General features: G+C 46.0%; 1 protein-coding gene across 1 annotated transcript in view; it reads left to right on the forward strand.

Moving 5' to 3' along the window:
- The window catches only part of ANKS6 (ankyrin repeat and sterile alpha motif domain containing 6), a 49,458-nt gene that overhangs the window by 13,697 nt on the left and 11,730 nt on the right, over positions 1–24,031 (forward strand). Inside the window, exons 5-12 of the mRNA XM_010847108.1 lie at positions 368–474; positions 2,098–2,246; positions 3,551–3,749; positions 4,550–4,599; positions 7,492–7,695; positions 8,739–8,892; positions 11,764–11,933; positions 20,767–20,953. Of these exons, the coding sequence (XP_010845410.1) occupies positions 368–474; positions 2,098–2,246; positions 3,551–3,749; positions 4,550–4,599; positions 7,492–7,695; positions 8,739–8,892; positions 11,764–11,933; positions 20,767–20,953 (1,220 nt within the window). The remainder of the gene's footprint in view (positions 1–367; positions 475–2,097; positions 2,247–3,550; positions 3,750–4,549; positions 4,600–7,491; positions 7,696–8,738; positions 8,893–11,763; positions 11,934–20,766; positions 20,954–24,031) is intronic.

The following is a 24,031-nucleotide window of genomic DNA, read 5'->3' on the forward strand; positions in this document are numbered from 1 at the left end:
CTCTGAAAGTGATTTTCTTCCTCATTTGATCCTCAGACTTCCACATCAAAGACTCTGGCCTGCCGGAGGACTTCAATCAGGTCCCAGTGAGGGGCAGGAGGGATGGGGTCTGTGTGTGGTCCTGGGAGCCGGTGGTTTGGGGGCAGAGCCTTGTGTTTTCATTTTATTCATGGAAGGAGCACTCAGGCTTTGATTTCTGTCATGACTGCCCGCAGGGTAGGGAACAAGGGCTGGGAGACAGCTTTCCGAGCCCTCTTTCACGTGCACAGATGCTGCTGGAGTTAAAGCCACCGCTCTTGTTGCCCAGGAGCAAGGCCACATTTTCCCTTTCAGCAGGTCTCACTCAGGCTTTTTCTTTCTTCCACAGGAACAAAGAGATTGTCAAATATCTGCTAAACCAAGGAGCTGATGTTACTCTTCGTGCAAAAAATGGGTACACAGCCTTTGACCTAGTGATGCTGCTGAGCGATCCTGGTGGGTTGTTTTAGGAAAAGCGTTTTAAACCTGCTGGGTTTTCTGGCTGGGAATCCAGATCATCCCCTGTGTGTAAGCACTTGCGTATTCAAGGCGGAAGCCACTGTCAAGCCCCCAGAGCTCCCCACAGAGCCTCAGGCAAGTCTTCACTTCTCCCAAGTGAAGGCCATTGGGGAGAATGGGCACAGCTGGGACTGGCTAGTCCCTGAGGCCTCTTCTGGCTCCAGCCTTCCAGGAGTCTCCAGGCAGGAAGGCCTTGGCCATCCACACAAATCCTGGAATGGTATCTGTGCCTCTCAGCTGGAAACTGAGTGACTCAGGAGGAAACAGGCCCCCGTGGACAAGGAGAATAGACAAAGCAGGGACCGCCTTGGCTTATTGTGTAGGTGGAAGCTCCAGGTCAAGGGTCTTGTCAACATTACTAACCCCCAGCTAGCACTTGCTAGGACCTTGGACCCTCTGCCACTTTGACAGGCCTTCCTCTGGAACCTGTGGCCTCCCGTTAGCTAACTCAGGGGGTAAGGGGTCTCTCTTGGGACCCCCAAGTTTTAGCCCAGAGAGGGAGAAGCTGGAAGGCTCTTCTGACCTAACAGCCTCTGAGTCCTGAGCTGGATCCTACCCTGCTGACTTGGGGAGGGGAGGATTCTGCCTCCTCGAGTGGAGGGGCTCCCTCTGCCTCTCAGTACGGGGGCAGCAGGCCAAGTGCCCTTCCTCACTGCCAGCACAACCACCCCCTCACCCTCCCCTCCTGTGGGACCCCCTTGTCACAGATACATGCTGGTTCCATCTTATCCTCGCAGAGAGGATGTGCCCAGGAGTAACTGACCCTGGCTGGAGAGGTGGGCCCTCCACGCAGGTCGCGTGGTCTCTGTCCTTGCGTGTAGTCTGCCAGGGACCCTGGACTGCATCGCACCCAGGCTTTTCTCCAACAGCTTTATCTCTTCCACTGTGTCTCTTCCTTCCCTCCATTCATCCTCCCTGCCTTTCCCAATAAAACAACCTACCCCAGTGGATTTTTTTTCCTAGTGGGTTTTCAAATGAAGTTTTTGCCTGAAATTTTCAAAGAGACACATGCTGGAGAGAAAAAAAAAAAGCAACAGTCAAGAGAAAAGCATATTCATAGTTCATAGTATTTTTTTCTCAATTCTGCTTGTTGCTTTTTTAATAGCCTAGTTGAGTTAATAATAACAACTAATGCTACTTAATTTTCTTAAGCACTTACCATATGTTAGGAATTCCCTCAGGTCCTTCAGACACCTTTATGTGGTGGGTACTGTCACCCCTTGATTGACCTGCAGTTACACAGCCTGGGAAGAACAGAGGCAGAATTCCAACTTCAGTCATCTGGCTATAGAGCCTCTACTTTTTAAACACTTCACCCCTCTGCCCTCCTGGTAGGACAGGGCATCTGGTTTTTATTTCTGTTTAAGTGGATTAAACCCTGCTGCCATGTGCGCCCCTTCTGAAGAGCCAGTGGAGAGGCGGGCACCTGGATCCTGGAGTAACACAGGTGCTGGCATTGCGGGACTGAGTTCTCAGGCTGCTGGGGGTCGTCTTGAGACCCCTGTCCCCATGGCCCAACAGACATATTTGCAGGTAAAAGGCTGCCTTTTGTGTCCATAGACACGGAACTTGTTCGACTGCTGGCATCTGTCTGCATGCAGGTGAATAAAGACAAAGGCCGGCCCAGCCACCCGCCACCTCTGCCCCACTCGAAGGTCCGACAGCCCTGGAGTGTCCCGGTGCTGCCTGATGACAAAGGCGGGCTCAAGGTTTGCCTTTTCCTGTCTTGAAGAGCATCAGAGAGCCATGCCTGGATAGGTGAAGCAGGAAGATGCTTGCCACTTCCTCATTACCCAGAGCTGCTTTAGGACAGGGTAACAAGTAGGGTTAACAGTAGGGGCAGGAAGTAAACTGGAGGTGAGCAGTAAGGAACGGTGGTGACCAGGGAAAACGGAGGTGATCGTAGCCACTTAGTGGCAGTAGTGGCTGCTTGCAAGTGTGTGGGTCCATGTTGCTACATCTTCCCTTCGTTTTCAGGAGAAACTAAAACCCCAGATTTTGATGCAGAAATGCAATTTATAAATGTAGAGAATGGTTAACACTTTTTGCATGATGTAGTGCTGAGCTGGCTAGCCTCGAACACCTCTCCTCCCTGGCCATCTGTCTGTGGCCTGTGCTTCAGTGTGGACAGTATTTGCTGACTGCACATTCTAGGGCCTGTCTGTGGTCCACAGGCCCCCATCAGCTGCTACTGGAAGCCCCAGAAACCAAGCTCCAGCTGCTTATTTCTAAACTGCAAGTTGAATGTTTCTCTTTGAATGTCTTATCCTCCCAGCCCTGCTCTGCTTGTTGAAAATCAAAATTATTTTTTCCCTTTTCCTGGCTGGGGTTCCAACACTTTCTCAGATCTGCAGACTTGGCATTCTTCTCATGTCTGTTGCTCACCCAAGGCCCTGGATCCTTCCTCTCAGTGTTGTTTGCATAGATCTCGTCATCCTTGCCTTACTGCCATCTCTGTAGACCAGGGCCTTGCAGCCTCCCTTTGGTGCCATGCCAGTAACCTCTGAGCTCTCGTGGGATTGTGTAGATGCCCTGGGGGTGGCACCTGTCCTCTCTCTAGGTGAAGAGGCATCAGCTGCAGGAGCAGATGGCCCAGGCCTTGGAGTGGACAACCTGATAGCTCTCACATTGTTACTGGAATAGGGGGAAGGAGGTTATGTAGCTTGAGATGTTAAGGTGTTTGGTGTTGCCTCTGTGTCCATCTGTCCATCCCTCTTGGACTCTAAGACGTCCAGCAAGTCGACATGGCTGGGTCTCTGTGTCTCAGACTGTGTAATGAGGAGATTGATGTAGGGTGTTAGCAAATTGGGTTCCCTGCCACCTCCAGACTATTGGAAAGGCCCTCTGCAGGCTGGGTCAGGAAGGATTTGGAGAGAACTAAGGGTACTGTGGTTGATGGGTAATGCCTTCAGTGGGCCCAGGAGAGGGGAGGTGGGGCACGTGTGGAGGGTGGTTGCTCTCCCTGGGCTCGGTATTGTTGGGGCTTGACCTCTGCTCTGCATTCCCTTGGCAGTCCTGGTGGAACCGAATGTCTAATCGGTTCCGGAAGCTTAAACTGATGCAAACACTGCCGCGTGGGCTGTCCAGCAACCAGCCATTGCCTTTCTGTGATGAGCCAGAGCCAGCACTGGACTCCACAATGAGGGCGGCACCCCTGGACAAGACCAGCCGCTCTGGGCTCCCTGATGTGGCCCCCATGACCAAAGACAATGGTAAGAAAAAGTTGCATGTGTGGTAGGATTTCCAGAATGGTCAAAGCCTGAACCTCTTTGCCCTCTTCCTCTGCCCTTCATCCCCACTCCTGGGCTGATGGCAGAGAGATGATGATGTTGGGATGTGACACTGGCGCAGAATGGCCAGTTTGGTGAAGACTTAAGGGACAGAAGTTCATCTAAGGGACTGACTGCTAAGGGTAGAATGGGGAGGCTGGCAGCAAATCCCGGCTTCCTGTCCTGCATGCCCTGTTGAGAAACCTTTGGCCAGTCACTGTCTCTCCCTAGCCTTTGATAGGAGATTTTCCTTCTTGCCAAATGTGATTGGTCTGCACCCACCAGCAGTGTTTTGAAGTAGAATGAGTTACTAGGGTTGGAGTGGGGATAGTGAACTCCCCACCACTGGAGATAGTCAACAGCTTGGATGACTTTGCCAGGGCACTGAAGAAGATTCCCACACTGGAAAACTGATTAGGTCAGATCCGTTCTAACAGTCCGACTCTCCATACCCGGACTAGTTCCTTGGGTACCATTGTTTGAGACAGACTATTGAGCTCGACATACCACTGTCTGACCCAGCATGACAATGGTTTATGGAAAAGCTGCAAACACACTCTAAGATAGCTTTTAAATGCTTCTTTTCTCTTCAAGTATTGAATACCAATTATTATTAAATATTTAATCACTCAAGAGAGTTGGTTTTCCAGGATGAAGGCTGACCTGGTCACCTGTCCTCATGCTGTGAATTCGTTGTGGTTGGGGGAGGGGGTCATTTCAGGAAACTTCCATTTGTTTCTCAGGTACTGGGAGCACAAGAGGAGAAAAGGAAGATGTGTTATTGACAACCATGGTGAGTGTGGGGCTTTTCTAAAAGCATTTCAGATCTCTTCCAATCGTTAGTGGATTGACTTATAAGGAGGGATGTGGTCACATTTGTCTTTCTTTGTGGTGGTTACAGATGGGGTCGATGTCAAAATGTTTAGCAATGGGTATATCTCTGGCACCAAGGAATCAGAATAGATGCCAGCCCTAAATTCTGGGTAGGGCTGTGCTGGTACTTAGCAGCCAGGGCTAAGCCCTGATCATGTTATCAGGGAGGTAGCACTGAGTACAGGGGCCGTGTCAGGGGAGGAACTGATGGTGACATTGGACTTACCATTTTATGGAGAGCCAAGGAGACAGGAATCAAAGAAGAGAGTATATTTCCAGCTTCAGAGAGGCCACAGTGTCTTCATCTATAAATTAGAAATGTATCAGTTTTAGGTTCAGCTGTGAGTAACAAAATCCCCGAATGATTGGCATAAATTTGACAGGATATTTAAAGTAAGTGAAGTTCAAGACTGGTTCATTGATCCATAGAATTAGAGATCTGGGTTCCTTTTACCTGTTGGTCTCCCTGGCATGGCTTCTACTACCAAGGTTACCTCTTGGTCTGAGATGGCTGCCAGAGCTCCATCCGTTACTGCTTCATTCCAGCTGACAGCAAAGATGAGTGGAGAAGAGGTGACCATGGGCACAGGCCAGGTGTCTGTAAAGAAGTTTCCTGGAAATTCACACATCACTTTTTGCGAACATAAAATGGGCCAGAATTTAGTCACATGGCCCATTCACACTGCATAGAAGTCTTTGTTCCAAGTTGGTCATGTGCTTATCTATCAGGCATGTCTGTGAAGGAGATATGGAGGATGGATATTAGGCAATAGCTAGCCTTCTCTTCCGTAGGAGATGCTATCCCTCATGGTTGTGGTTTTTAAGTATAATCTCCAGGAAGATCTTAACATAACGTCTGACCCAGAGTGAACTCTTATTTATCTGCTGTGTGACCTTGGATGTGTTACCTCACTTCTCTGGGCTTCATTTCTCTTCTCTGAAATGAGAGTCTCCTGGTTGGAGTTGGGCTCGAGTCCCTTTAACTCTGAGGCCCTAATCTGGAGGCTGGCCAGGAGAGGGCAGTGTTGGAGAGAAGAAGGAAGCAGAGGTGCCCCCAAAGAACTAAGCTACCCCAGGATCTCTGGGGCCCTGATGGGGTCTGTCTGCTCTGCCCTGCTGTGAGATAGGTATAAATTGGTATCTGCACACTGACCGTGGGACTTACAACATTGGATAATGTTATTAAATAGCAATAATTGCTTTCAGTATGTAGACAGAAATGATCTTATTGAATTTTTGGAAGATGCAGTAAAGTATAAAGAAAAAATTGCCCTTGGTCACACATCCAGATATAATCATGATTGACATTTTGTGTCATATATCTTTTGAGTATTTTTCCTAATCATTTTTTTGTATCTGTGAATATGATATCATGCTATATATAATAAACAAATACTTAGCACAGCACTAAATATGTACCAGCCAAATGCTTATTAAGTATTTGTTGCAGTTTGCATATATTCACTCACCTATATCCCAAAAAACCATGCCAGGTCAGGCACTTTTATTGTTGTTCAGTCTCTAAGTCATGTCCGACTCTGTGACCTCATGGACTGTGGCACGCCAGACCTCCCTATCACTGTCTCCCGGAGTTTGCCCAAGTTCATGTCCATTGAGCCGGTGATGCACTGTTATCTTCCCCCATTGTGCTGAACCTGCTGTATTAACAGTTTGTCATGACCATCTTTTCTGTGTCAGAAACACTCTTTGGCCCCAACGCATCCAATGATTAAATGATGTAACATTCCATCATCTCTTTATCCAAGATTGACCTGCTGGACTTTGGGGTTCCTAGTTTTTGTTTTCACAGCTCTGATGAATTATCCTTATGCCGATGAAGTTGTTAAGGTCCAGAGGGGTCGGCCCTTATTCACGGACTCTCAGAAAAGAAGGACAGTGCCTGGATGGGAACCCAGGAGGCTCCCCACTTCCCATCTTGTTGCTCTCCTGTCCCACCTCCTTATGCCCTGTAGAGGGCGGCGGTGTGCCCACCTGCCTGGTGGCAGATGGAGGATGGCCAGGGTGCTCTGCTGAGTAGGCGTTTGCAGCCATCCTTGCGGAGATGCCCGCCTGCCTGGCTCCCGAGGCAGGTTTAGCTGTGGGATGCCCTTCCCTGCAAAGAACCATCTGGCACCAAGTTCACTGTCTTTTATTAATTAAAGTTACTGTGGACCACGTGAAAGCTTTTCCTTGATGATCCACCAGTTATCATGGTGTGGATTTTATACTGACCCCAAATCGCATTTTCAAAACTTAAAATAAAATTGCAGTTAAAAATGTCAGCAGTGGGAGGTGTGGCTAGAGCAGGAAGGAGGTGGTGGGATGGGGGATGGGGGTGTCTGCTGGGCTTGCAGAGAGCCAGCCTGGGCCTGCCAGTGCCCTCATCCCCGCCTCCTGGAACCCCGGCTCTGGCCACACCAGCCTCCTGGCTGTTCTGCACACTGGTCTTGCTCCTCTTGTCTCCAGTCCTTCCTGCATTCCATTCCCTTGGTCTGCAGGGCCCTCTCCCAGCACAGCACACCCAGCACTTCTAGACTCCCCCATGGCTCTCTGCAGCCTCTCCCCCTGTGCTAGTCTTGTTGCTGTGCACAGACCCAAGATAACCTGGGGTTGTGGAGCAGAGCAGACGAGGGTATCACTCACTTGCTGGGAGGAGAGCTGAGAACATCACGTGGGTTTCTGGCTTGGCTGTGGTGGGGGATGGGATTCGGGGGTGCTGCCATTCTCTGAGAAGCAGGGGAGACCTGGAGTCTTCTTCCCAGAGCTAGGAGCCCTCCTGGGGCTTGCCTAACCCACAGCCTGTCTTTTTCAGCTTCGAAATGGAGCCCCCTTCACCAGACTCCCGAGCGACAAGCTGAAGGCAGTCATCCCCCCTTTCTTGCCCCCTTCCAGCTTTGAGCTGTGGAGCTCGGATCGTTCCCGGACATGTCACAACGGGAAGGCAGACCCCATGAAGACTGTGCTGCCTCAGAGAGCCGGCAGAGGCCACCCCGCGGGTGGAGGGAGCACGGACAGTGTAAGTTGTCCAGTTCACACACTTCGACGTTTCATCTACTACTCTCTGATGTTGTGATGGATTGCAGGCAGAGGGACCTCAGATCCCTTCTGATCTAGGGGGGCTGTAGCTTTTCATTTTCTTTTAAGTGAGTGATACTCCTTTGTCTAATGAAACCCTACAAAGGAATTAAATATGTAACCAGATTAGAGTGAACGAAAGTGGAAGCCCCTCTCCCTGGAATCCTGGAGCTCTGAGGAACATAGGTTGAAGACCTGATCTAACCCAATGTTCCCTTTAATAGATGAACCAACAACCCAGAGAACGGAGGTAGTTGCTGAAGGTCACCGAGCCAAGTGGGGTTGAGGATGCTGGGACCCAAAATCAGGTTCTTGGCTTTAATCAGGCTCCACACCACATTGTTGCACAGGTTCAGGACCAGACTCAAACACTGGAGACCGCTCTGTGTGCTCCTAGAGTTTTCTTGCAACCAGAGTGTGACTTCTGTCCTTCTGACCATGGTGGTTTCTGACCTGCTGGCCCTCAGTGTGTTGCTGTGATGCACTGAGGCGGTCCCTCTCAATGTGGGAGCTGATACCCACACGAGCAGACTGTAGACAATGGAGATTCAGGGACTTAGACCCTGACCCTGCTGCTTTGTGCTGAGTGACAGGAGCCACTCAGAGCCCCCGTCTCTGTCTGACCCCCTGGTGCTTGCTATTGCCTTCCTGGACTGTTGTAATGCCAAATCACTAGTTGGAGACCAAGGCCCTGGTGCCTGGAAGTGTTTAAAAGAGACAGAGTGAGTTTATGTTAAGTCCACCACATGGGAGGAGGTGGGTGACCTGTGGGAAGTGGTGTCACAGGTGCTTAGCCTGAGCTAGTGGTTGGTCGAGTTGTCAGCAGGTAGGTGTGCACTCCCATCCCTTGGGGGCCTCCTCGCAGGCTGAGCAAGGATCGGCTAGAATGGGCCAGCTGAACTCCAGGGCCCTCCCCATCATGACCTGTGTGTCAGATGGAATGAACAGCACACCCTAACTGCCATATCTGCCTTATTCTTGCAGACTCTCGTCAGGCCAGTTAAATTTCCATCTCTCTCCAGAAGCCCAGCCTCCCCCGCCAATTCTGGAAACTTCAACCACTCACCTCATTCCTCTGGTGGCTCCAGTGGGGGAGGAGGCATGAGCAGGCATGGTGGGGAGCTGCATAACCGCTCAGGTGGGTACCCAGGCAACCCACTCCAGGAACACAGGAAGATCACTTAGGGTTGAGGGTGTGAACTGCAGACAGTCCTTGAGACCACTGCATGCGCACTGTCTTTCTCCTTGATGTGCCTAAAGGATTTTTCAGTGAATTCACAATCCGAGTCTGTTTTATGCAGTTTCTTAGGGCAAGGAAGTGGGGAGTGGTAAGGGAAGAGATAGTTTGTAATGGTCTATTTTGTTAGAAAATTTTGCAAGAAACTAAGAGAAATGAATAGTGTTTTTGTGGTGTTTAAAATCCTTGAAGGTTAAACCTTAGGTATCTTCTCATCCTGATTCTTCAATGAACAAATGAAGGAACTGAAGCTCAGAGTGGTTAATGGATTTGCCCAGGAGTACACAGCAAGGAGGTGACAATTAAAACTCAAAGCCGTTTGCCCTACCGTTATTTTGGGCTTATGGCATACTTTCCTTCTCTTTAAGTTTACTTGTTTTCAGTCATTACATTTATTTACCATATTCTTTCAGAAAATATTACTGGCCACTTATTAGATATAAGCCAAAGTCTAGGTGATAGAACACGTAGCAATAAAAAATTCAAAGTCAGTTTTGTAGGAAGTTGTATTCTGGTGCAAACAGATAATTTTGAATAGATGTTTAAGTGGGGGTTTTCGAGGTGATGGTAGTGGTAAAGAACCCACCTGCCAATGCAGAGGATGCAAGAGACATGGGTTCAATCCCTGATCCGGGAAGATCCCTTGAAGAAGGAAATGGCATCCTGCTCCAGTATTCTTGCCTGGCAATTTTTTTTTTTTTTTAATCTGAGAATAGTAAATGCTGTAAAAAAAACAAACAAAACAGAATATGGAAAAAGGTAATGTGGCTGGTTACAGGATACTTTCTAGTCTTCTCCTAGGGCATCCAGGATTAAGTAAAGCGAGCTTTGCAGGAAGGCACCATGCTTTATGCCATCATAGGAATGTAATGCATGCTTCTTGTGGGAAAGCTTGAAAACCAGCTAAAGCAAAAGGCAAAAAAAAGTATAATATCACCCACTAGGAATCATTGTTAACATTTTGATGTATATCTTGCAAGGTACATTTCGCTTCTTTCTGAAAGAAGAATAAGTTTTTGAGCACTTAGTGTGTGCCAGGCACAGTGCCCTTTAAGTGGATTATCTCCTTCAGTCTTCCAACAACCTGTGAGGTAGCCTCCCCAGAGTCCAGAAGGGGGAACTGGAGCTCAGGGGAGTTCAATTAACTCAGCCAGAGTCACACAGCAGTGAAACAGCAGAGCCAGGCCCACGCGCAGGCAGGCTGACTTCTGAGTATACTCTGCTTTGTAACCTTTTCCCTCTCTGTGCCTGTTTCCATGTTGTAACCACCTTTTTATGCCAATGCACGTGTATCTACAGATTCTTTCATTTTCTAAACTTTTTATTTTATATTGAAGTAGCACTGAAGGCAATGGCACCCCACTCCAGCACTCTTGCCTGGAAAATCCCATGGATGGAGGAGCCTGGTGGGCTGCCAGTCCGTGGGGTCGCTAAGAGTTGGACACAACTGAGTGGCTTCACTTTCACTTTTCACTTTCACGCACTGGAGAAGGAAATGGCGACTCCAGTGTTCTTGCCTGGAGAATCCCAGGGACAGGGGAGCCTGGCGGGCTGCCGTCTATGGGATCGCACAGAGTCGGACACGACTGAAGCGACTTAGCAGCAGCAGCAGCAGCACTGAAGGAGGGCATGACAACCCACTCCAGTAATCTTGCTTGGAGAATCCCATGGACAGAAGAGCCTGGTGGGCTACAGTCCATAGGGTTGCAAAGAGTTGGACACAACTGAAGTGACTTAGCACATAGCCAGTTAACGATGTTGTGATATGTTCAGGTGGACAGCCTGAAAGGGACTCAGCCACACACATGCATATATCCATTCTCTCCCAAGCTCCCTTCCCATCCAGGCTGCCACATAACATTGAACAGAGTTCCCTGTGGACAGCATCTTTTAAATAACCAAACAGCCTTCCACTCATGTGAGGTGTCACAATTTTAATTAACCAGTTCCCTCTTGTTGAACACTGAGGCTGTTCCAGATTTTTGCTCCTGTAGATCCCACTCTAAGTAATGGCTTCAGAGCACTGGGCTTACACACTTGCCTAGTGATTTGCTTAATGTAAGTGCCTTTGAATCAGGGTGGCAGGGTCAATGGGTTTGCCTGTTTTTGAAGCTTTCCATTTTGCCTTCCAGAACAGCCCTGTTTATACATGTAAAATATTTCCAGCAGTGCCTGACACCTGGTCAGTGCCCTGTAAATCGTAGTTATCAGTGTTCCCTCTCTGATGCCCTCCCTAGCCCTGGATATTATCATTTTCCCCTTTCCCTTCATCATAATTCAAGGTTGCTGATAGGTTTGGAGAAACAGGGAGAGGGAACGTGGCAATCATGAGTCAAGCAAGGAAGCCGAGCCCCTGAATGTTATGGAGTGAGAAGGCTATTGACACAGCTGTGGGAGTAGCTGGGGATGTGAGGTTCAGAATGCGGAGCTGGGGAGGGTGTTGGATGGTGTTGGAGGAGCCCTGGTGGGGCAATGTGTGTGGCTGTTAGAGGGCACTGGGAGGGGCTGCTGTGGTAACCCAGGGCTGGCCTGGTGTCTGGCCTGCTGAAGGCTGAGTTGGCCATGGTGTGGTGGAAAGTGAGCAGAAACTGGAGCCTCGGTGGCCTGTCCACCTGCCAGTTGTCATACGCAGTCCTGTGGTCAGCCCTGACCCAGAGCTAGAGGATGGTCTGGGCGATGTGGTTTCGGCTCAGCTGGGTCAGCCCCTGACATCCACTGCCCACGGTGCAGTGCTTTGGACCTTGGCAGTCATTCCTATTCCTCTTTCCTCAGGTGGCAGCATAGACAGTGTCCTCTCCCAGATCGCTGCCCAGAGGAAAAAAGCAGCTGGATTATCTGAGCAGAAGCCCAGCCATCGGTCAAGTCCTGTTGGGCCAGCGCCCAGCTCCAGCCCGTCTGAACTCCCGGTCTCCCCGGCAGGCGGCAGTGTTCCTGGTGGCAAGGTGCTTGTTCTGTTTCCATCTCCTCCTCTGATGCTTGTAGGTCCTGTCCTAGCACCGTGACACCCTGGGGAGTGCGGGCAGTGCCGCTGTCATGGGACAGACTAAACCTTCCATCCGGCTGCCCTTGGGCTTTCCAAGAAGGGTGGTTTCCAAGATCACACCCCATGCCGTTGGTGTCGTGTGCACGCGTGTTCACCTCCCCCAAGATACCTCCAGGTGGGACGGGTGCAGAGGTATGGGGTGCTGCTGGGGTGAGCACCAGGTTCACAGCCCTGTGCTGGTCATCCAGTCTCACACAACACGTTTTTGTTTGTTGATTTAGAGCAAAAGGGTTCCTAGTGGTTTCAGGAGCAACTGCCTGGGTTCTAATCTCAGCCTCACATTTTAGCATTTAGAATGGGGCTGGTACCTGGTACACCTGTGTAAGTGTCGGGGGTTACTGTTGACAGTTGTAGCAGTAATCACCCTCCTACCTTATCCTTCCACTAGCGACATCTTTGGAGTATCTGCTCTTAGCTCACTTCCAGCAGTGAGGATCCAGCAGTGAATGAAGGGGTTGGTGACTGTTCTCTTGGTGTCACTACAGACACAGCAGTGTGTCTTATGGAGAAGGGAGGATGCTATGGGGCATGTGTCCTTGCCATTCTTGAGGGCACCACTGACATTGCAATGGAGATCTGAAGGGCAAGGTGAAAGGGTCAAGGGTGGGATGGGGTGAGACTGTCCCAGGGTGAGGTGATGGCACGTGCAGGGCTCCAGAGGTGAATGTGTGGCATAGGAAAGGAGCTATAGGAAGGATGGTGAGCAGGACAGAGCTGAGGACTCATCTGCCTCCATTAATGAGCCCCAGAGCAGTTACCGGGCTTCTTAGGTGGCCCTAGGGGTAAAGAACCCGCCTGCCAATGCAGAAGACATGAGAGACGTGGGTTCGATCCCTGGGTTGGGAAGATCCCCTGGAGGAGGGTGTGACAACCCACTCCAGTATTCTTGCCTGGAGAGTTCCATGGACCGAGGAGCCTGATGGGCTACAGTCCATCGGGTTGCAAAGAGTCAGACACGGCTGAAGCAACTTAGCATCCAAGCACAGAGCAGTTAGTGTGCAAGCACAGAGTAGTCACCACATTGTTAGCACCTGTGGGGTTTGCAATGGATGAGAGACCCCACATGCCTCAGGGAATGGGGGTCTCCCAGTATCTTCAGAATCTGCCCCCTCCACCTCCTTAGTCCCTCCACCTGGGTTGATTAATGGAGTAAGCCCCAGAGTGTGGGTCCTAGTCATGAACATGAACTGGCTCCTTTAACAGGTGGCTCCCTGGATTCTCCATAGGGGTGTCATAGCCCATTCCCTCTTCTGAGAGGACCCCAAGTCCTCTCAGAAGGCACAACCCCACTTTTCATTTTATTTTCTAGATGTCTTAACTTTCTCCCTGGGAAAAGTTAGATCATCTGAAGGCCTCAGCCTTGGACCTTTGCCCAGAAGTGCTTTCAGAGATTAATATCGTAATGGATATATGAGAAATAGTCTTTGTTTTCTGTCCAACCATTGTTAGTTATACAGCTTTCTTTGTTATTCAAAGTCCCTTATGCAATTGGTCTTATATAATTATTTTCTTTACAGTGTAGCTCCAGAAAAAAAAAATCTCTGTATATGTTAGCATATTTTCTATTATGTTCAAAATTACTTGTGTACTAGGATTTATGAAATTAAGTTCCTTTTAGAATTCAGCGCTATGTACAAAATGTCTATTGATATTTCAATATGTTTTATTTCATCCAATAGTAAAAATTCTGTAATTAGCATATTTCTCTTTTTGCCTTTGCTGCTAGGAAACTCAGCTACTCATTACAGTAAATCTGCTACTCTAGAATTTTCACATAGTTTTCCTCTTCTCTGTTTCTCTTCTCTGTGTAAAATTTTCTGTTTCTGTTTTGATGGTCTTATTAGATGTGTTATGTATTGTTAGCTTCCTTTCACTGGTGTTGGAAATAGGGAGGCATCTAACTTATAAATTATATTAACCATTGCATCACCTGGACGCACCTGTCATATTTAAGGTATGTACAAGTGTGTTCTGATGAAAGGGAATTGTGTCAGAAGATGCATTCAGGCAACAGAAAACTGGAGAAACAATCCAGTTCAATGATCACCTGATATTTCTAGCATAAGAATATGCTGTAAACTTGGGGAGCTACTTAAAAACTCAGATTTCTGGGTTCCACACAGCTTAACTAAATGAGACTCTCAGGGTAGGGTCTGAGGAATCTGTTTTTCTCTTCTGAGAGTGTTGCAGCCAGCCCAGCCCAAGTTCTTAGAAATCACTGCCCTAAATCAAAGGACACAGGAGTGGGCTTTCTGTCAAAGGCTCTAGCAGCAAAATGGAGACATAAAGTGCTTTTCAAAGACTCCCTAAGGGAGAATTAGAAATTAGTATTCAAAATATGAGCCTGATGATTCTGGGTTTTGCACTTTGCTTAAACCAAGCACACTGCAGTGGTAGAATATTTCTAAGGCATGACTTCTGACGTGAAGTGTGCCTTAGCAGATACAGAGTGGAGATGGGGTGGGGCCGGAGTGTGCTTCACTTCCCAGATCTCAGAAAGCCCAAAGGCCCCCTGGGAATATCAGCTTTCTGTTCCCACCCAAAAGCACAGTGGTTGAAAACAACGCATTTCTTACATTGCACATCTGTGGCTGGGCAGCCTGGTCTGGACTTAGCTAGGCAGTGCTTCTGGACTGAGGGGATCTCTTACATGTTTGACTGTTGGGTGATCAGAACAGTGGGTCCATGCGTGTCCACAAGTTTGGACATGTTCTCATGGCAACAGTCAAAGGCATTAGTTGAAAACCAATGAAGTTTAAGCAAGTCATCACACCCACTGCAGGAGACCACACAGTTATGTAGCAAAGAGTATAGGTACAGGAAGGGCGGAGATGATGCCACGACATGATTAATCTGCCACACTGGAGATGAAAGGGATAGTTCAAATATTTCAGAGCACCCCAAATCTTATATTTACCTGCCTCCTCCCCAATAATGTTGCCTACAGGCCTGGAGTATTGTGTTTATTTGCCCTTGACTGAAATAGAATCTGTTTTGTAGGGATATCCCAGTTGTCTCCTGCTTAATCAGAAGCTTTATTATGGAATGGCTGTCTTTACAAAAAAAGCAGAAGGAAGAATCCATTAATAATATAGACAGCTTATTGACAAAGTTTTTTCGAGTCTAAGAAAGGGACTTCCGTTTGGGATGTAGTTAGCAAGAAGGAACATTAAAGGCTTAGCAGAAGGAAAGGTGTACCCATTTCTAGGCATGAAAACTATTTATCTTGGTCTCTACTGTCCTATATGAGATGTCCAATTTTTAACATAAACTATAAGACATGTAAAAAGGCAAGAAACACCAGACTCCCAACAAACAAGGCAGTCATCAGAATCTGATGTAGATGTGAAACAGGTGTTGGAATTATATAACAGGAAGTTTAAAAGAACTACAATTAATATGCTGAAGGCTCTAGTGGACAATCTGAACAGCATGCAGACTCCTATGAGTAGCAATTTTATCAGAGAAATGGAAACTATAGGAGCCAAATGGAAATGTTAGAAATAAAAAACACAGAGATGAGGAATGCCTCTGATGGTCTCCTCAGTAGAAAGATTCTTTCCTTGACACAGCCAAGGAAGGAATCAATGAACCTGAAGATAGGGTAATAGAAATTACCCAAACTGAAACATGAAGTAAAGAAGTCAAAGCAAAAACAAAAGCCGAGCACCCCAAAGTTGTAAGATAGTAACAAATGCTCTCATATAGGTAATTGGAACCCCTGAAGAGAGAGAGAGAATGGTGGGGCATAAGGAATATATATATATTTAATGGCCAAGAATTTCTCCCCCAATTAATTACAGATGCCAAACCACAGGTCCAGGAAGTTCAGAGAACACTGAATAGGATAAATACTGGAAAAGAGCACTTCTTTAGCATAATTCACCAGGTTAATAGACTGAAGAATAAAATGCAGAAAAAGCACCTGGCAAAATTCAGACTCCATTTCATGATCAGAACTTCCAGCAAACTAAGAATTGAAAAGAACTCCCTGGACCTCATATGAAATACCTGTACTTAGAATTGTACTTGATGATAATAGACTGAGTGCTTTTCACCAAAGATCTGGAACAAGGATGTTGCCTCTCTCAACTTTGTACCAAAACCTATCCTATAGCTAGTGTGATAAGGTAAGCAACAGGTTAAAGGTACACAGATTGGAAAGGAAGAAATAAAACTGTCTCTAGTTTTAGATGTTATGTTTGTCTACTCAGAAAGTGCAAAAAAGTTACACAAACCCTCCTAGGACTAAAAAGTGAGTTCAGCAGGGTCTCAGGATACGAGGTCAGTATACAAAAGTCAATTGTACTTTTATACAGTAGCAATGAACAATTAGAATAATTAGACTTTTTAAATTTGAAACTGAAAGTATCATTTACAGTACATTAGAAATGTATTATATAAAAATGAAATTATATGAAAATGTATTATGAGAGTGAAATCTTTAGGTATAAATCTAATAAAGTATGTGCAGAATCTATAGGTTGAAAACCACAAGACATTGATAAATAAGCTTAAATGAGCAATAGAAGGCTCAATATTGTTAAGGTATCAGGTTTTTTTTTTTGCAGTTGATCTATAGATTCAATATAATCCAAATTAAAATCCCAGCTAGCTCTTTTTGTAGAGATCTAGAAAGTGATTCTGAAATTTGTTTTAAGATGCAATAAGAAAGTATAAGCAAAAGAATTATGAAAAAAAATCATACTATTAATACCTAGTTTTAAGACTTACTGTAAAACAGTATGTTATTAGGGAAGGACAGACACATAGGTCATTGGAACAGAATAGAGAGGCTAAAAATAGACCTAACAAGAATAGTCAACTAAATTTTTTTTCACCATGGTGCAAAGGCAGTTCAACAAAGAACAGGTAGTCTTTTCAACAAATAGTGCTGGGACGATTGACTATGCAAGAAAATGAACCTCCACATATATCTCACAGTGAATTCAGAGATTAACTTAAAATAGATCATAGACTGAAATATAAAATGAAACACTATAAAATTCCTAGGGGAAAATCTGTGTAACTTTGAATTTGGCATGGAGTTTCAGATATAGTACCAAAAGCATGATCCATAAAAGAAAAAATGTTAAATTGGACTTCATAAAAATTCAGATCTTTTGCCCTGCAAGAGACAGCATTAAGAGAATGAAAAGACAAGCCACGCACTAGGCAAAATATTTGTAAATCATGTATCTGATAATGGTTTTGTATCCAGAATAAAGAACTCTCGAAACTCAACAGTAAGTAAACAACCAACAAATTTAAAAATGGGCAAAATATCTGAACAGTTTGTTCATCAGAGAAGACATATAGATGGCATATAAACATATGATAAAATGTTCAACATCATTATTTAGGAAATACTACTTAAAGCCACAATGAAATAGCACTCTACACCTGTTATTAGACTGCCTAAAATTAAAAAAAAAATTTAAGTTACAAGAGCTGTGAGAATGTGGAACTACTGGAATTCTCATTCATTGCTGATGGGAATGCAGAAATGATACAGCCACCTTAAAAATGTTTGACAGTTTCTTATAAAACTACACATACATTGAGCATGTGACCTCTCTCCTAGATACTTACCCCAATAGATTTTTAAAAAATTATAGTTATACAAAAGTCAGTTTGTGAATGTTTACAGCAGTTTTTCATAAATACCCTAAGCTAGAAACATCCTGTAACAGGTAAACACATAAACCAACTGTGGTAATACCCATGCAGTGGAATTTGTGCATGCGTGCTAAGTTGCTTCAGTCATGTCCAACTCCGTGCGACTCTATAGACTGTAGCCTACCAGGCTCCTTTGTCCATGGGATTCTCCAGGCGAGAATACTGGAGTGGGCTGCCATACCTGCCTCCATGGAATCTTCCCCACCCAGGAATTGAACCCATGTCTCTTACATCTGCTGCACTGGCAGGCAAATTCTGTACCACTAGCACCACCCGGAAACCCATACAATGGAATACTACTCAGCAATGGAAAAGCATACACCACTGACACATGCAGTAACTTAAATGAACCTTAGAAGTGTTATGCTGAGCCGGATAAAAAAGTGTACATGTTATTCGATTCCATGTGTATGATAGTTTCTTCGAAATGCAAAATTATAGGAATGGAAAACAGAGCAGTTATTTCCATGGATTGGAGTGGGGGAAGAGTTAACTAGAAAGGGACAGCACAGGGCAATTTGGGGGATGATGGAACTGTTCCATGGCGGATACACAACTCTACTTATTTATCAATACCTGAAGAATTGTACGCAGAAGTTATCTTTACTGCATGTGGATTTTAAATCAACCAGGAACTAAGGATGTGTGCAGACTGTGACAACAGATCTAGCTGCATTACAAGTGAGTGACACAGCTACACTGTAGGAGGTGGGCGAAAACACGTCAGTGGAGACTGTAAGAGTAAAGACAAAAGAACTGTGCTAAGCATTGTATTCTAGTTGGTTTTTTTTTTCCCTTGTAGGTGTTATAGGCTAGCAATTCTGAAGCTGCTTTACGTGTGTGTGTGTGTGTGTATATATGTGTGTATATATACACTTTACACATACACTAAAGTTGAACAAATAATGAGACTCAGAGATTGAGTCATAGGGGAAATGGTGGAACTAACCCTGTGGGTGTTGGATTGGAGTCAGAGCTATCAGTATGAATCAGTATGAATGCATGCTTGTAAGTATACATGTGTACACAGGTTGATAGAGGACCAAGTATGGCTGCATGTGTATGCGTAGGTTAGTAGACTTCATACATTTCCTTGCTCTGTTCACTGAGAGGACCTAGAAGGAGTGATATCCCAGTAGCCATGAACAACCTACTATCCAGATTTTGGTATCTAAATACCACCCTCCAATAAAAGGGACCAGGGCATAACAATAGTATTGGATTATAGCCCAGAGAGTATATATCCACAAGCCCATACTGATCTGAACAAATAAATAGGGGAGAAGGAACAACTCTTCTGGACAGAATTCCAAGTAATAAATGTGGAAGGAATAAGAGAAATAAATCACCATTAGAACATCATGGTAGTAATTGCTCCAGAGAAGATGACCAGAGAATGTTAAAGTTAACAGACAAACAGGAAAAAAAAAATATTTAGCTCAAAATGTCTCCCCAGATAATTACTGATTATAAAGGAAAAATAGTAACTTCATAATGGGGAGATCTGACAGACGCCACCTTAACTAAATCATCATCAGTGATAAGGTATTGGTGCTTTGTACCTCCGGGTGTGATGCACTGAGAATGGCCCATCACCTCTGTGGTTGTCAACCTCAAGATCCATAAAGAAAAGTGAAGTCGCTCAGTTGTGTCTGACTCTTTGAGACCCCATGGACTGTAGCCTACCAGGCTCTTCCCTCCATGGGTTCTCCAGGCAAGAGTACTGGAGTGGGTTGCCATTATGAGGAAACAGGACAAACCCACTACGAATACCTGACAAATATCTGACCAGGACTTTTCGAAAGTAACGAGGTCATAAAAGACGAGGCAAGACCAAGGAGTTATTACAGGTTGGAGGAGTACAAGAAGGCAAAATAGGTCAATGCAGCATGAATCCTGGACCCAAGTAAGAATCAGTGAAACAACTACAGATATTTGCGTCCCATCAGCAGTTCAGCTGGTAGTATCATCCCAGTGTTAATTTCTTAGTTCCCATAATTGTAAGTCTAAAAGTACTCACAAACATAGAAAACAAACTTAAGGTTACAAAAGGGGGCGGGGAGGGACAAATTAGTATGGGATTAACAGATATAAACTATTGCATATAAAATAGATAAGTAACAAGAATTTACTGTATAAGCAGTAAATCCCTGTGTATCTTGTAATAACCTATAATGGAATATAAGCTGCAAGAAAAACCCCACCTGAATCACTAATGCTGTACACCCCAAACTGGCACAACATTGTGAATCAACTGTACTTCTGTAAAATAAACAAAAGTACTTCAAAATAAAAAGGCCTTTTTGTGTGCAACACATACAAAGGAAAAATAGTAAGTCTTCTGTGGTGAGTGGTTGAAAGTGACTGGTTTAGATGAAGGAACATCCAGAGCAGAATGGGCCTACATGTGTTAATAAGCTGCACTTTCATTTTAGAGCTGGTCAGTGAGCAGTCACCAGGCTTCCCAGGTGGCACTAGTGGTAAAGAACCCACCTGCCAATGCAGGAGATGCCAGAGAGATGTGGGTTCAAGGACTTGCCCTGGTGGCTCAGACGGTAGAGAATCTGCCCGCAATGTGGGAGACCTGGGTTCGACCCCTGGGTCGGGTAGATCCCTGGGAGAAGGGAATGGCACCCCACTCCAGTATTCTTGCCTGGAGCATCCCATGGACAGAGGAGCCTGGTGGGCTACAGTCCATCGGGTCGCACAGAGTCAGACACGACTGACTTAGCATGGCACGGCAGTGAGAGGTCAGGGGACTCGGCCAAGGACATGCTGCTGGCCGCCATCTGGACAGGACTAGGACTGGGGTTTTCTGGCTCCACTTGTGCCACTTTTTCCATCCCCTTCCCTGTCTCTTCTTGGGGGAGGAGTTTCCTGAAACTTTTGATATTATGGTTTCTGCTTTGCATGTGTTCTATGAAGTAGATTTCATAGTCCTGGTTAGACATCTTGTTGAGTCATATATCACCCGTGTTCCCTGTTGTGGGTGTCTGTTTGAATCATGTCTGCCCTCCAGGTGATGGCTTATGTATTTGTCTTACTCTTTTCAGCAGAAACTGGAGACAAGCAAAAGGCCTCCATCTGGAACCTCCACTACCTCCAAAAGCACCTCCCCTACCCTTACGCCTTCTCCTTCTCCCAAGGGGCACGCGGCCGAGTCCTCCGTGTCCTCTTCCTCATCCCACCGGCAGTCCAAGGGCAGCGGGGGCTCCAGCAGTGGCACCATCACTGATGAGGGTGAGCCCCTGAAAGGTCCTGAAACCCACCCTTCCCTCTGTGGTGACCTGGCAGGTGCCCTTTATTGCTATAGCTATCCTGGGTCAGGCGTTTTTTAGTTTTTTTAGTCAAAAATATCTTTCCCTTCCCTGATTGTACCTTGCATTTTTGCTTTCACTGAGCTCATGTGCCTAAAAGGTTTACAGTGGTTTCTGAATGTAGGTTGGTTTTGTCTACATACACAGATGTACACCTGGTATGTACACCTGTAAAGCTGCCTTTCCACCACCCATTATGTACCTTTCCCTGAACCTTGTACAAATCAGAATTCTGTCAGTTGCAAGGGATGAAATCTCCATTCAAACTGATCTAAGCAAAAACAAAACCAAAACACTGATCATCTGTGGGCTCATAATGGAAGTATCCAGGGTGTGCTTCAAGCGTGTCTAAATCCATGTGCCTTGGAATGTTTCACTCCATCTTTCAGGTAGGCTCTCTTCAAGAGGTGGCAGGGATACCCCCTTCATGCTTCTTCTTCCTACTAACCTAGACACCCCAGTAGAAAGTGTGCTACTTCTTAGCAGCTCTGGCAAAACCACGGGTAAAGATCATTGTCCTGTCTTGGCTATATTGATAATGACTTGGGTTGCTTGCCCATCCTTGACTATCTCTGTGTCCCCAAGGGCAGAGTGTGTCTGCCTTTGGAGCCTGGGTCGGTTAGGGTCAGATTGTGTGGATTGGGAGCGGGAGGGAAGTAGCTCCTTAAAGGAAAAATGGAAGTGGATGGAGGGCAAGTAAAAGCAGGAACCTGCGTGAGTGGGGGTGATGAGGAAAGGGAGATGGATCAGACAGCAGGGAGGGAGTTGGAGGCACTGAAGTGAGGTCCCAGGTGTGAAGACGTAAATGATAAAGGAGAGAAGAAGCTCATCCTTTTAAAAACTGCCCTCTGGTGGCTCCTGGGAGGAGGGGTGGGAGAGGAGGGAAAGGAGCTTTGATGAGAGCTAGGGACCAGGCAGGTGCAATCAGAGTACGAATCAGACAGGCAAGGAGATTCTCACTGTGTGTGTGGTTTGTAGGCGTCTCACTGCAGCTGCTGGGAGGGAGTGCAGAGGAGATTCTGCCCAGCAAGTGATAAGTTGAAATCAACTGCACAGCCTATGGTCTGTCCTGCGTTGATAAATGTACACTACCACTGGCATTCTCTTTATTTGGGACTGCTTTTATTGTTTCGTGCTATCTAGCGCGATCATTTATGAAAGCTTCAGAGGCTGGCTAGCAACCCCATTCCTCCCTGTGTTTTCTTTATATATATACATATAATGATCTTTTTCTTTTGCCACACCACGTGGCTTGTGGGATCTTAATTCCCCAACCAAGGATTGAATCGGGTCCTCTGCAGTGAAAGCATGGAGTCCTAACCACTAGACCACCAGAGAATTTCTGTGTGGCATCTTAAGTTCCCCGCCCATGAACTCTCCTGCCTCAGAAGGCCTCAGGAATCTAAACTCCTAGTGGTTCAGTTTGGGATTTGTGCCCCACATTTTCCCCCAAAAGAGTTGAGACAGTGGATATCTGATTGCCCTGTTTGTGCCCACTCTTCTCCCCTCTTATTCATTATTGGAAAAAACATTTGCAAAGCCTTGTTGGGATAAAAAACAGAGGAAGGCTTGAGAGCACATTTTTTTTTTAAGATTACCTTCTCTGGCTTAGAAAGCCTACTTTTGCTTCCTGGGGTTTCTGGGTCCCGAGGCAGCAAGACCCTTGTCCTGAAGGCATTAGATTATCACAGACCAGAGCCTGAAGTCCATCACTAAAGAGCCATTCTTGATGATATTTTTGTGGAAAACCTAAAGCCTCGGTGAAGGGTCACTTGCGAGCCTTTGCCCTGCTCACTTTGTGTCCCTCTGTTCACTCCTCCTGAAGGAAATGGTGAAGTGGCGACAATGTCGTGTAAGCTTCACACTTCACACTTCATTCCGTGAAGGTGCCTGGGGCAGCCCTGGGAGCTGTAACCTGTGCTGGTGTCCTGATCATTCATCAGGTTGGGGATTCAGATACATTCTGCATAACAACATTAAATGATTATAACACAAGGTGGGATTAAATCTGTGTTACCAGCAAGGCATGGAGCATCATCGTGGGTTTCACTGAAGAGGACACTCAGGCTGGGCTGCAGGGACTGAGCAGACAGTGTGCAGTTGGGCCAGAGCTGATTGATAAATTTATAGGAAACTGCTGCTGCTGCTGCTGCTAAGTCGCTTCAGTCGTGTCCGACTCTATGCGACCCCATAGATGGCAGCTCACCAGGCTCCCCCGTCCCTGGGATTCTCCAGGCAAGAATACTGGAGTGGATTGCCATTTCCTTCTCCAAGGCATGCATGCATGCTAAATCGCTTCAGTCGTGTCTGACTCTGTGTGACCCTATGGACAGCAGCCCACCAGGCTCCTCTGTCCACGGGATTCTCTAGGCAAGAGTACTGGAGTGGGTTGCCATTTCCTTCTCCAAGGAAACACATGAACTGGCAATTAAACACAGCTGTTAAAAGTCAAGTTACAACAACAACAACAAAAATATGTGTTAAAAAAATAGACAAGTCAAATTACATGAACTTATAATTAAGCTGATTATGCTACATGTTAAGGTATGTGGCATTTAAATCAAAATATATTATTTTCTTATCTTTTACTGCATTCTAATATCTGTGTTCTTGAAGTTCTTTATGTCTCTTTTTTCTTCATGGTGGGAATACTGAGTACTGATGTGTTACTTCTGTGTGTCTTTCCCAGTTCCGTTTCCAGGAACATGACATTGGCAGGTTGAAGTCAGCCATGGTGATGTATTTACACCATGGAAATCAGCAAATACCCACCAGGACTTGAGTTAATGTTTTATTGATCATCTGGATATCATCTAGACAATGTTAATTTTGCAGGTTCAACTTTAAAGTGTCATGTCTATAGCTGTTCTAGCACTGAAAATTGAGAAAAGAGTCTAAATAGTCTTTCAGGATTTGAAAACCTTTATCTGAAGTTCCAACATTTGTCTTCATTGTTTCATTTCATCTCACATTTTCACCTAAACAGAAGCATCAGCAAGCC

Source organism: Bison bison, unplaced genomic scaffold, assembly GCF_000754665.1.
Source record: "Bison bison bison isolate TAMUID 2011002044 unplaced genomic scaffold, Bison_UMD1.0 scf7180017864243, whole genome shotgun sequence".
NCBI classification, from domain to species: domain Eukaryota; kingdom Metazoa; phylum Chordata; class Mammalia; order Artiodactyla; family Bovidae; genus Bison; species Bison bison.